Raw genomic sequence first — 14,503 nt, 5'->3', positions numbered from 1 at the left:
TAAAATTGCAAATTGTCCAAAATAGATAATTTTGTTAAGGTAACATGTTATTTCCCGATGAAGCGGTTTCATTTCATTTTACTCCTCAAACTTCACGAACACCAGATTTTGATCCTGTTTGATTTTATGTTGGTGAAGAAAGTGAAATATTAAGTTTCATACTTGTCATTATAGTGAATGTTAACAGGTTAAATGTGTTTAAAAGACCAGTGGGGACGTGATGGTCCCTCTCATTTTGTGCTTTTTATCACCCCCCTCCTCCCTCCCCCGTTCCAGTTCTGAGCATCGGAGAGGGGGGTTTCTGGGAGGGCAGCGCCCACGGCCAGGTGGGCTGGTTTCCAGCCGACTGTGTGGAGGAGGTCGCGGCCAAGGCTGCTGAGGAGAGGAGCTGTAAGTGCATCACCTGGGGCCGGGGGGACGGGGGGGGGGGGGGACGGACGGACAACATATGTAGGACGGGGGGGGGGGTGTATACACAGAACAGAAACTGAGTTTCTTGAAGCGGTGTGATGGCACGTGTCTCTTTGTCCCCTGCATGTGTGTCCCTCCTCCATCTCCTCCGTCTCCCCGGGCGGCGGTGCACAAAGCTACGCGCTACATCGCTCTGCTAACTCAGCTGTGTCGGATGTCCTCTGGGGGCGGGCTAATGAACACATTACGCCACATGTCACAGCATGCCCAGTCCTCACGCTAAGAGACACGTCCCTCTGTCCGTCCTCCTATCTCCATCTGTCCCTCTGTCTGTCCTCCGCTCTTCACCTGTCCCTCTATCCGTCCTCCTTTCTCCACCTGACCCCCTGTCCGTCCTCCTCTCTCCACCTGTCCCTCTGTCCGTCCTCCGCTCTCTACCAGTCCCTCTGTCCGTCCTCCTCTCTCCACCCACCCCCCTATCCGTCCTCCTTTCTCCACCTGTCCCTCTGTCCGTCCTCCTCTCTCCACCCGTCCCTCTGTCCGTCCTCCACACCTACCCGTATTTGTCATCAGTGATGGAGACAGACAGGGAGTCTTGTCCTCCGTCTCCTGGGTGTCTTATTTCAAAGCTTTAATCCAGGGACGTTGGCACAGAGAGACATCCTCACACTGAACCATCCAAAGGCCCCCAGGTCTGCCTGAACAGAAGGCCTGTCAGGAAATATGGGAGCAGAGTATGGAGACCGCAGGTCACTGAGTGTGTGTGTGTGTGTGTGTGTGTGTGTGTGTGTGTGTGTGTGTGTGTGTGTGTGTGTGTGTGTGTGTGTGTGTGTGTGTGTGTGTGTGTGTGTGTGTGTGTGTGTGTGTGTGTGCTTCGACCAGCCTGCATGAAGCTGCTGGTTGGAGGAAATCACAGGCAGAGAATTAGATTTAGAGTGACATCCCGCCCACCGATAGCTGTAACCTGACTGCACCACAGGCCTGTCAATCAAACAGACACGCCCCCAAAATCAGGTCTTTTTGAATCTTCTTTTTTAATGAATGAGGGATTATTTTCAGATGGACCTCCAGGGGGAGATCTATAATATTATGAATGTGAAGGAGTTAAAAACAGAAAACTTTCAGCGGGTTTATTGAAAGCTGCTCTGACTTTGATCTGTTCTACCAGTGAGAACACGTGTGATCAATGTGCAACAACATGAAACTATCAGCTGTGTTTTCATGGAATAAAGAAAGAAAGAACAGGATTAGTGTCTTTTAGAAACAAACATGACCTCCATAGTGATTCCCCCTTCCCCCCCTCCTTCACACTCTCTCACACCAGCTGTCACACTTTCACAGAAACTCCATCTCCTCTGATCCGGCTTACATCATGTCATCTTTACAGGAACATTGGTTTCCCATCCCTGATTCTACGTCCACAGATTGGAGGAGGGAGGAGGAGGATTGAGGAAGGAGGAGGATGGAGGAAGGAGGAGGTTGGAGGAAGGAGGAGGACGGAAGAGGAGGAGGAGGATGGAGGGAGGATGGAGGATGGAGGGAGGACGAGGAGGTTGGAGGGAGGGAGGAGGAGAATGGAGATAATATAAAACAGACTGTTTCTAAAAGAGTTCGTAGCTTCAGGTCTGTAAAATGGTTCTGATCCAGAAGTGTCTTCAGCTGCAATACCAGCGAGTGCCACTAGAGGTCGGCTCCAAAAAGCCTCCGGCTCCATAGACTCCCATTCAACTTCTCTCATCAAATCCAAAGTGAATAAAATGTGTCCATCAGTTATCTCGGTGTTGTTAGCTAAAGTCACTCCTTCTTCTTAGTTTTCTGGAGGTCCATCTGAAAATAATCCCTCATTCATTAGAAAAGAAGATTCAAGAAGACCTGTTTTTGGGGGCGTGTCTGTTTGATTGACAGGTCTGTGGTGCAGTCAGGTTACAGCTATCGGTGGGCGGGACGTAGTATCGTCATGGTTTCCAATTAGATCAGTCGGATCCACCTCTGGCTCCTCCCCCAGCTCGTCCAAATATGGTCACTTCCTGCTCCAAACCGCTCCGAACTAACAAAGATGGTGACGGACAGAATCTGAACTGGAGGATTCATAACGTTCACAAACCAACGATGACATCACTGATGGTTGATGACATCGTTGATTGTTGATGACATCACTGATGGATGCTGACATCACTGATGGATGATGACATCACTGATGGTTGATGGAGCTGCACATATCAATGGTTTACAGTTTCATGAACTGAGACTGAAGGTGAAACAGGAAGCTGTTCTTGGTGCGTTACCGTGGTGAAAGGTTCCCGTTGTTTGTCGGAGGGTTTTCCTCCTCACTGCTTTCACAGGTTTGTAAACTGTCATAAATCAGGATGTTGTTGTTGTTTACTAATGTGGATATTGATCTCGTTCTGCTGCGATTCTGCAGATTCTCGAGCGGACCGCGCCGACAGACGGAAGCTCTTCAGACACTACACGGTGGGCTCCTACGACAGCTTCGACGCCTCCAGGTAAGACGGACCTGCTCGTCCTCAAACACACGTATGTGAATAATCCTGTAAATCGTACGAAGGCCACACGTGACCTGGTGAATTCTGTTTCTAGATGTTTGCTTGCGGACTCTAAATATTTGGAGTCAAACCTTTTGTATATGGAAACACTTCGTCTTCGATCAGCTCTTTTACAAACGTTCCTCACAAAAAACAGAACCAGATTTAAGATGCAGCCGCGTCCTCAGCTGACTGACAGGTTCCGTCTAAAGGCACCTGATGTTGAGTCCCGAGGCTCTCAACTTAAGTTATTCTGCTCTGGGTTGTGTCTGATCACTGCGGGTCATCTGTCCGGTACCATCAGGCCTGCAGCGGCTCGTGTATCCAGACATGTGTGCTGGTTCGTCTCCGTCCTCAGTCCATCCTTGGCTCGTTCAGTCCTCGGCCCGTCCTCGGCCCGTCCTCGGCCTGTTCAGTCCGTCCTCTGTTCGTCTTCGGCCTGTTCAGTCCGTCCTCGGCCCATTAAGTCCGTCTTCTGTTCATCCTCGGCCCGTTCGGTCCGTCCTCGGCCCGTTCAGCCCGTCCTCGGCCCGTTCGGTCCATCCTCAGCCCGTCCTCGGCCCGTTCAGTCCGTCCTCTGTTCGTCTTCGGCCCGTTCGGTCCGTCCTCGGCCCGTCCTTGGCCCGTCCTCGGCCCGTTCAGTCCGTCCTCTGTTCGTCTTCGGCCCGTTCGGTCCGTCCTCGGCCCGTCCTTGGCCCGTTCAGTCCGTCCTCTGATCGTCTTCGGCCCGTTCGGTCTGTCCTCGGTCCGTCCTTGGCCCGTCGTCGGCCCGTTCAGTCCGTCCTCTGTTCGTCTTCGGCTTGTTCGGTCTGTCCTCGGCCCGTCCTGTCCGTCCTCGGCCCGTCCTTGGCCCGTCCTCGGCCCGTTCAGTCCGTCCTCTGTTCATCTTCGGCCCGTTCGGTCCATCCTCGGCCCGTCCTCAGCCCGTCCTCGGCCCGTTCAGTCTGTCCTCAGCCCGTTCAGTCCTCAGCCCGTCCTCGGCCCGTTCAGTCCGTCCTCTGTTCATCTTCGGCCCGTTTGGTCCGTCCTCTGTTCGTCTTCGGCCCGTTCGGTCCGTCCTCAGCCCGTCCTCGGCCCGTTCAGTCCGTCCTCTGTTAGTCTTCGGCCCGTTTGGTCCGTCCTCTGTTCGTCTTCGGCCCGTTCGGTCCGTCCTCGGCCCATCCTCAGCCCGTTCAGTCCGTCCTCTGTTCGTCTTCGGCCCGTTCAGTCCGTCCTCGGCCCGGTCAGTCCGTCTTCTGTTAATCTTCGGCCCGTTCGGTCTGTCCTCTGTTCGTCTTCGGCCCGTTCAGTCCGTCCTCTGGTCATCTTCGGCCCATTTGGTCCGTCCTCAGCCCGTTCTTGGTCCATTCAGTCCGTCTTCTGTTCGTCTTTGGCCCGTTCGGTCCATCCTCGGCCCGTCCTCGGCCCGTTCAGTCCGTCCTCTGTTCGTCTTTGGCCCGTTCGGTCCGTCCTCGGCCCATCCTCGGCCCGTTCAGTCCGTCCTCCGTTCGTCTTCGGCCCGTTTGGCCCGTCCTCGGCCTGTTCAGTCCGTCCTCTGTTCGTCTTCGGCCCGTTCGGTCCGTCCTCGGCCCATCCTCGGCCCGTTCAGTCCGTCTTCAGATCGTCTTCGGCCCGTTCGTCTCCGTCCTCAGTCCATCCTTGGCTCGTTCAGTCCTCGGCCCATCCTCGGCCCGTTCAGTCCGTCCTCTGTTCGTCTTCGGCCCGTTCGGCCCGTCCGCGGCCCGTTCAGTCCGTCCTCTGTTCGTCTTCGGCCTGTTCAGTCCGTCCTCGGCCCGTTCAGTCCGTCTTCTGTTCATCCTCGGCCCGTTCGGTCCGTCCTCGGCCCGTCCTCGGCCCGTTCGGTCAATCCTCAGCCCGTCCTTGGCCCGTTCAGTCCGTCCTCTGTTCGTCTTCGGCCCGTTCAGTCCGTCCTCGGCCCATCCTCGGCCCGTTCAGTCCGTCCTCAGTTCGTCTTCGGCCCGTTTGGCCCGTCCTCGGTCTGTTCAGTCCATCCTCTGTTCATCTTTGGCCCGTTCAGCCCGGCCTCAGCCCGTCCTCGGCCCGTTCAGTCCGTCTTCTGTTTGACTTCGGCCCGTTCGGTCCGTCCTCGGCCCGTCCTTGGCCCGTTCAGCCCATCCTCAGCCCGTTCAGCCCATCCTCGGCCCGTTCAGTCCGTCCTCTTTTCATCTTCGGCCCGTTCAGTCCGTCCTCTGTTCGTCTTCGGCCTGTTCGGTCCATCCTCGGCCCGTACTCAGCCCGTACGGTCCATCCTCGTCCCGTTCAGCCCGTCCTCGGCCCGTTCGGCCCATCCTCGGCCCGTCCTCGGCCCGTTCAGTCCATCCTCTGTTCGTCTTCGGCCCATTCAGTCCGTCCTCTGTTTATCTTCGGCCCGTTCAGTCCATCCTCTGTTCGTCTTTGGCCCATTTGGTCCGTCCTCAGCCCGTCCTTGGCCCGTTTAGCTCATCCTCGGCCCGTTCAGTCCGTCCTCTGTTCATCTTCGGCCCATTCGGTCCATCCTCTGTTCATCTTCGGCCCGTTCAGTCCGTCCTCTGTTCATCTTCGGCCCATTCGGTCCGTCCTCTGTTCGTCTTCGGCCCGTTCGGTCCATCCTCGGCCCGTCCTCAGCCCGTTCGGTCCGTCCTCGGCCCGTTCAGTCCGTCTTCTGTTCGTCTTCAGCCCGTTCGGTCCGTCCTCGGCCCGTCCTGTAGCAGCAGATGAAGCTGTGGAGACAGTGAGGTGTTTCCATCATCAATAAGAGATGAGAGGACTCACTTCCTGACACACACTGACTTTATTCACTGTTAAAAATGCAACAGGTTTCATTACCTTCAAATTTAGAGCACTTCATCACATCAGGTTTTCAACTGAGGAGATCATCAGGAATTACAAAGAAACAACAAGGAAAATATGAAACTAACCAAAAACAGTGAATAAATCTGTTATCTGTCCACAATGTGGTGGAATTATATGATGAGATTGAAACAGTTTGGTTTCTAAAAACACACAGGATGTTGCTGCTCATTATTAGTGCAACCCGGTGTCACGGCAAAACGTGAAATAGACACGCCTGTCTGCAACAGCACAACCTGTAACTTTTACGCCGAGACAGCCCAAAGCATGGCTATCTCACGTTTGCTGTGATACTGAGTTGATCAGTGAACATCCTCATGTTTCTACAATGTGGAAGAAATGACACTCGACAAAAAAGCGGTTCAAGAGAGCAAAACATCAGCAGACTGAATAAAGTCAAACCAGGTTGCATCAGTTTAGATTTGAATCACCACAATTGAATATTAAAACTTCATTTCTATCTGCAAGAGAAGTGACAAAATATTAAAGTTTTTTTCTTCACTTTTGCAGTTTGCAGTTGAAAATAACTGTACTTGTGTAACTTTCCTACTTTTGCTCAACTAATTTTAGAGGTTAATCTTCTCCTTTTTACTTCACTATAGTCACTTGTTAGTTTTTGTCGTCTCTTGCAAATAGAAATAAATTCTGTTTTTATGGCATCTAAAGAGCCTCTTTAAGGTATTTGCAGGATGGGGGAGACGTTTCCTTCGTTACTTTGCTGGATTTCCTTCACTCAGTTCCTGATGTGGGTCAAAGTGATCCTTCTCTTACCGTCTATGCTGGCTGGGAGACATTAAAGGTCACGGAAACATTAAAGTTCCAGGGAACATTAAAGGTCCAGAGGACATTAAAGATCCAGGAAACATTAAAAGTCAAGGACACATTAAAGGTCCAGGAAACATTAAAGGTCAAGGAAACATTAAAGATCCAGGAAACATTAAAGGTCCAGGGGACATTAAAGGTCCAGAGCACATAAAAGGTCCAGAGGACATTAAAGGTCCAGGAAACATTAAAGGTCCAGGGGACACTAAAGGTCCAGATGACATTAAAGGTCCAGGAAATATGAAAGGTCAAGGAAACATTAAAGATCCAGGAAACATTAAAAGTCAAGGAAACATTAAAGGCCCATGGGACATTAAAGGTCCAGGAAACATTAAAGATCCAGGGGACATTAAAGGTCCAGGAAACATTAAAGGGCAAGGAAACATTTACGATCCAGGAAACATTAAAGGTCCAGGAAACATTAAAGGTCCAGGAAACATTAACGATCCAGGAAACATTAAAGGTCCAGGAAACATTAAAGGTCCAGGAAACATTAAAGGTCACGGAAACATTAAAGGTCAAGGAAACATTAAAGGTCAAGGAAACATTAAAGGTCCAGGAAACATTAAAGCTCAAGGAAATATTAAAGGTCCAGGAAACATTAAAGGTCCAGGAAACATTAAAGGTCAAGGAAACATTAAAGGTCAAGGAAACATTGAAGGACCAGTAAACATTAAAGGTCCAGGAAACATTAAAGGTCAAGGAAACATTAAAGTCCAGGGGACATTACAGATGGAAATGAAGCTTTAAAAGCTGAACATGGGATGAGGTGAGACTCTTCCAGTTTCTGCTCCCAGGAGGAATCCTGATGTGTTTATGGAGGAATCCTGATGTGATCATGGAGGAATCCTGATTTGTTTATGGAGGAATCCTGATGTGATCATGGAGGAATCCTGATGTGTTTATGGAGGAATCCTGATGTGATCATGGAGGAATCCTGATGTGATCATGGATGAATCCTGGTGTGTTCATGGAGGAATCCTGATGTGTTTATGGAGGAATCCTGATGTGTTCATGGATGAATCCTGATGTGTTCATGGAGGAATCCTGATGTGTTTATGGAGGAATCCTGATGTGTTTATGGAGGAATACTGATGTGTTTATGGAGGAATCCTGATGTGATCATGGAGGAATCCTGATGTGTTTATGGAGGAATCCTGATGTGATCATGGAGGAATCCTGATGTGTTTATGGAGGAATCCTGATTTGTTTATGGACGAATCCTGATGTGATCATGGAGGAATCCTGATTTGTTTATGGAGGAATCCTGATGTGTTTATGGAGGAATCCTGATGTGTTCATGGACCCTCCGACCTCCAGTCTCTGATAAGAGTCTGATGCAGACAGGAGGAGAATCGGACAAACAAACGGATGTTGCACTGCAAAGAGAGCTTCTCCTCCTATAAATATCCTGCAGCCTCCCACGGAGCAGCCCGATGCAGCCGGCACTCCCTGGGGAGATCTCATTTAACCAGCCTGTTGAGCCCACCTCCTGCAGGCTCTCCTCCCCTCCTGCTCTCCTCCTGCAGGCTCTCCTCCCCTCCTGCTCTCCTCCTGCAGGCTATCCTCCTGCTCTCCTCCTGTAGTCTCAGTCTGTCCTTCTCTCATCACCTGTTGAATACGATGATAAATCGTCTTCTGCTCATCACGCTGACCTCTGGAGAAAGAGCTGTCAGTCAGGTGGTCGGGTTTGATGGTACCGCCCACTCTGAGCCGCCCTGTGTGTGTGTGTGTGTGTGTGTGTGTGTGTGTGTGTGTGTGTGTGTGTGTGTGTGTGTGTGTGTGTGTGTGTGTCTGTATGTGTGTGTGTGTGTGTGTGTGTGTGTGTGTGTGTGTGTGTGTGTGTGTGTGTGTGTGTGTGTGTGTGTGTGTGTGTGTGTGTGTGTGTGTGTGTGTGTGTGTGTGTGTGTGTGTGTGTGTGTGTGTGTGTGTGTGTGTGTGTGTGTGTGTGTGTGTGTGTGTGTGTGTGTGTGTGTGTGTGTGTGTGTGTGTGTGTGTGTGTGTGTGTGTGTGTGTGTGTGTGTGTGTGTGTGTGTGTGTGTGTGTGTGTGTGTGTGTGTGTGTGTGTGTGTGTGTGTGTGTGTGTGTGTGTGTGTGTGTGTGTGTGTGTGTGTGTGTGTGTGTGTGTGTGTGTGTGTGTGTGTGTGTGTGTGTGTGTGTGTGTGTGTGTGTGTGTGTGTTTTGTGTGTGTCTGTGTGTGTGTGTGTGTGTGTGTGTGTGTGTGTGTGTGTGTGTGTGTGTGTGTGTGTGTGTGTGTGTGTGTGTGTGTGTGTGTGTGTGTGTGTGTGTGTGTGTGTGTGTGTGTGTGTGTGTGTGTGTGTGTGTGTGTGTGTGTGTGTGTGTGTGTGTGTGTGTGTGTGTGTGTGTGTGTGTGTGTGTGTGTTTCTGTATGTGTGTGTGTGTGAGGGAATGCTGGGAGATGACCTTCAGTCAGCAGCACCGGCCTCCTTCCTCTCCAGACAGATTGTGTTGCTAAGGGAACTGTTGCTAGGATGGCAGTCGCGCCTCTCTCCGTCTTTCTCGTCCTCTCTCGTCCCACGTGTCCGTTCATCGTAATTCTCACCTGATATCAGCTGATCGCTGCAGCTGAGAATCGGCCTTCAACTCAGACGTCGTCTCAGTTTTTACGATGGAACCTGCTTCACAGCTCAGATGACGAGTCTCGGCCGTGATCACTGCAGGAGATCAGAGATGGATCGTACCATTTCATACACGAATACCTCAATAAAGAGGGGGGGTGGGTATAGTGGTTATTATAATCAGAGCTGAGGAGAAGATGTCAGTTTAGACTGCTGAGTCAAACTGAAGGAGGAGCTGTTCTGTTCAGAGTCATCACTGCAGGATTCCTCAAACAACCCGCTGCTCCCACATATATCTTTATATATATTTATATATCTTTATATATCTTGATATATATTTATATTTCTTTATATATCTTTCTATATATTTATATATCTTTCTATATATTTATATATCTTTATACATCTTTCTATATATTTATATTTCTTTATATATCTTTCTATATATTTATATATCTTTCTATATATTTATATATCTTTATACATCTTTCTATATATTTATATTTCTTTATATATATTTCTATATATTTATATATCTTTATATATCTTTATACATCTTTCTATATATTTATATTTCTTTATATATCTTTCTATATATTTATATATCTTTATACAGTGCATCCGGAAAGTATTCACAGCGCTTCATTTTTTCCACATTTTGTTATATTACAGCCTTATTCCAAAATGGATTAAATTCATTTTTTTCCCTCAAAATTCTACACACAATACCCCATAATGACAATGTGAAATACATTTTTTTTTTAATTTTTGCAAATCTATTAAAAATCAAAAATGAAAAAATCACATGTACATAAGTATTCACAGCCTTTGCCATTACACTCAACATTGAGCTCAGGTGTTTCCTGTTTCCACTGATCATCCTTGAGATGTTTCTACAACTTGATTGGAGTCCACCTGGTAAATTCAGTTGATTGGACATGATTTGGAAAGACACACACCGTCTATATAAGGTCCCACAGTTGACATGTCAGAGCACAAACCAAGACATGAAGTCCAAAGAATCATCTGTAGACCTCTGAGACAGGATTGTATCGAGGTACAGATCTGGGGAAGGGTACAGAAACATTTCTGCAGCATTGAAGGTCCCAATGAGCACAGTGGCCTCCATCATCTGTAAATGGAAGAAGTTTGAACCACCAGGACTCTTCCTAGAGTCGGCCGCCCGGACAAACTGAGCGATCGGGGGAGAAGGGCCTCAGTCAGGGAGGTGACCAACAACCCGATGGTCACTCTGACAGAGCTCCAACGTTGCTCTGTGAAGAGAGGAGAACCTTCCAGAAGGACAACCATCTCTGCAGTTTTAAATTTAAGTTTTAAGTTTTAAGTTTTAAACAAACTATTTTCACTTTGTCATTATGGGATATTGCGTGTAGAATTTTGAGGAAAAAATGAATTGAATCCATTTTGGAATAAAGCTGTAACATAACAAAATGTGGAAAAAGTGAAGCGCTGTGAATACTTTCTGGATGCACTGTATATCTTTCTATACATTTATATATCTTTCTATATCTTTCTATATATTTATATATCTTCATATATATTTATATATCTTTATATATCTTTATATATATATTTATATGTCTTTATATATCTTTATATATATTTATATATCTTTATATATATTTATATGTCTTTATATATCTTTATATATCTTTCTATATATTTATATGTCTTTATATATCTTTATATATCTTTATATATATTTATATATCTTTATATATATTTTTATATCTTATAGAATGCAGATCAGGATTAATCAACTCAACCTGAAGTATTATTTTCCACCCATTTGGTTCCAAAAATAGCTGTTAAAGCATAAAATGGTCTGAAAAAGACATTAATGAGGCAGATTCTGAGTTGAAGCTCAGAGACTTTTAACTGACAGGTAAATGTTTGATTAAGTCAAAACCTAAATTATAAGATGTGCTCCACCATTACCTGTAAAAAATGCATATGTAAATATTCAGATTAAAGTTGATTAGATACGTTTTTAGATTCATCCAAATAAAATCTTTTATTAAAAAAAAATAACTGAAATAAGAATACGTCACAACTCAGCTGGGTTCTGAATATATTAATCAATGCTATTTTACTGCTATTTTACTGCTATTTTATTGCTTTCTATTATTCTATTATTATCTATTGCTTCCTGTATGCTGCTGTAGTGAAAAAAAAATTCCCCTTGGGGATTAATAAAGTAACTACCTAACCTAACCTAACCTAATCAATTAACTGATCAGATATCAGGAGAGAACACACACCTAGAACCCCCCCACCCACCCACCCACCCACACACACACACACACACACACACACACACACACACACACACACACAGACCTCCACTCCACACACCCCGCCCCCCTCCCCCCCGAGCTCCAGCCTTCCTCCTCATCAGGAGCCATAAGTCGCTCCGCTCTCCCCAGCAGCCTGATGTCGCTCCTCTTCGCCGCAGCCCTCCCGCCCCGCCGCTCGGAGCCTCCGCAGCAGCAGCGGCAGCAGCGGCGGCGGTAACCGCTTCTCCGCGTGCAGGAGGCGGACAGGCTGCAGCTGCGGCGGCGGGAGTCGCAGGGACCGGAGGGACCGGGGGACCGGAGGAAGGAAACGGAGGGAAGAGCGTCTCTTCCGTTGTCGTTTTTGTTATTATTCTTTTGGGTCTCGGTTCTGGAGATGCTGCCGGGCTGCCGGGGCCGCTGTCATACCGACTGAGAGAGCTCGAGGCCGGCGAGAGGAGGAGGAGGAGGAGGAGGAGGAGGTGGTGGTGGTGGTGGTGGGGTGGGGTCGGGGTGTCCCTGCCCTGCCCTGGCCGGACTAGCTCTCCTCTCCTCCAGCAGTATGAACCTCCACTCGGGCCGGGCGTCCGTGGCCATGCTGCGGATGATGGGCTGCGCTAACGGCCGCTCTGCTCGCTCTCTCCTCCACAGCGACTGCGTGGTGGACGAGAAGACGGTGGTGCTCCAGAAGAAGGAGAACGAGGGCTTCGGCTTCGTGCTGCGGGGGGCTAAAGGTAGGAAGCATCTTTTTACTGTGTGATTATAATGTCATCATCATCACACTCATTTATTGTAGTTCTGCGTGCAGCTTGTCTCCTCTTCCATCAGTGTTAATCTGCATGAACACCATCAATAAAGCTACAATAACTTCAGAGAAACTTAACAAACACGATGTTTATTGTTAAATATCATGCAGCTGATGGTAAGTTTTTAACATTCCTGTTTCACTTCAACATCAGTGAGGAGACCCAACCACAGAGACTCCTGTTTAACCAGATGTGTTGGGCAGCACCCCCCCCACACACACACACACACACACACACACCAGGAGTTGTTGTGATACCCAGGCAGCTCCATGTTTCACCAGGCCGTCAGATTGGCTCTAAAAATAGACACTTCTGAGCTGCTTGGTTTCTATGACGATTCTCGCCATGTCATAATCCACGATGCATTCCACTACTGTGGTGCAGTTCGATTGGCCTGCACGCCGTGGTGAGGGGAGGGGGGCATTTAGGAGGTTCATGGTTTTAAGACACAGATGGAGGAGAGAGGAAAAGGAGGAGGAGAGAGGAGGAAGAGGAGGAAGAAGAGGAGAGAGGAGGAGGAGAGAGGGGCTTAAATGGAGGAAGAGGAGGAGAGATGGGCTAACATGGAGGAAGAGGAGGAAGAGGAGGAAAGAGGGGCTAACATGGAGGAAGAGGAGGAAGAAGAGGAGAGAGGGGCTAGCATGGAAGAAGAGGAGGAGAGAGGAGGAGAGAGGGGCTAGCATGGAGGAAGAGGAGGAGAGAGGAGGAAGAAGATGAGAGAGGAGGAGGAGAGAGGGGCTAACATGGAGGAAGAGGAGGATGAAGAGGAGAGAGGGGCTAGCATGGAGGAAGAGGAGGATGAAGAGGAGAGAGGGGCTAGCATGGAGGATGAAGAACAAAAAACAAGAGGAATGTTCCAGTCATTCTGACACACACTGCTATCACCCCGGGGAACTGACCCAGCCGAGCTTATCCTGCACCGGGTCCAACGCACACACACACACACACACACACACACACACACACACACACACACACACACACACACACACACACACACACACACACACACACACACACACACATACAACATGCGCTGATGCTCGAGCTGTCACATAAACTCACATCCTCCTTCTGCACTGTGTTTCTGCCCTTTTTCTTTTTTTCTTTTTTCTATTCTCCCCCTTTCTCCTTCTCTGTCACTGTATCACACACACACACACACACACACACACACACACACACACACACACACACACACACACACACACACACACACACACACACACACACACACACACACACACACACACACACACACACACTCAGAAACACACACACACATACACACACATACACACACACACACACACACACACAGAGAAACACACACACACACAGAGAAACACACACACACACAGACACGCACACACACACACAGAAACACATACACATACACACACACACACACAGAAACACATACACACACACACACATACATACACACACACACACACACACACACACACACACACACACACACACACACACACACACACACACACAGAAACACACACACACACTCAGAAACACACACACACATACACACACATACACACACACACACACACACAGAGAAACACACACACACACAGAGAAACACACACACACACAGACACGCACACACACACACAGAAACACATACACATACACACACACACACACAGAAACACATACACACACACACACACATACATATACACACACACACACACACACACACACACACACACACACACACACACACACACACACACACACACACACACACACACACACACACACACAGAATCATGTAAAGTGTGTGTGCTCTCCGACTGTGTCTCCCAGTAAAACGATGAGTTATAGGAAGTGTCACTCGTCACCACCAGTTTCTCCCAAACGCAATATTTATTTGAACCTCCCAGAGAGTGTGTGTGTAATATATATATATATATATATATTTGTATATATATAAATATTTGTATATATATATATCACACAGTGAAGGAAATAATTATTTGATCTCTTACTGATTTTGTAAGTTTTCCCACTGACAAAGAAATGAACAGTCTATAATTGTAATGGAGGTTTATTTTAAATCACATCATATAAAAGTTATGAATTGATTTGCATCTGATTGTGTGGAATAAGTATATTATCCCGTAGCAGAACATGACTCAGTACTTGGTGGAGAAAGCGTTGTTGGCGAGGTCAGAGGTCAGACGTTTCTGGTAGTT

The 14,503-nt window shown here is 47.9% G+C and overlaps 1 protein-coding gene across 1 annotated transcript in view; it reads left to right on the top strand.

Moving 5' to 3' along the window:
* shank2a (SH3 and multiple ankyrin repeat domains 2a) overlaps positions 1-14,503 on the top strand; it is a 147,604-nt gene that overhangs the window by 96,847 nt on the left and 36,254 nt on the right. Inside the window, exons 13-15 of the mRNA XM_069719783.1 lie at positions 277-390; positions 2,834-2,915; positions 12,130-12,212. Of these exons, the coding sequence (XP_069575884.1) occupies positions 277-390; positions 2,834-2,915; positions 12,130-12,212 (279 nt within the window). The remainder of the gene's footprint in view (positions 1-276; positions 391-2,833; positions 2,916-12,129; positions 12,213-14,503) is intronic.

This window comes from Brachyistius frenatus, unplaced genomic scaffold, assembly GCF_029030835.1.
Source record: "Brachyistius frenatus isolate BFR_SWC_R1_liver_20210118 unplaced genomic scaffold, ASM2903083v1 Contig_224, whole genome shotgun sequence".
NCBI classification, from domain to species: Eukaryota; Metazoa; Chordata; class Actinopteri; family Embiotocidae; genus Brachyistius; species Brachyistius frenatus.
The sequence above is the reverse complement of the archived record's forward strand: the minus strand, read 5'-3'. Positions and strand labels throughout refer to the sequence as shown.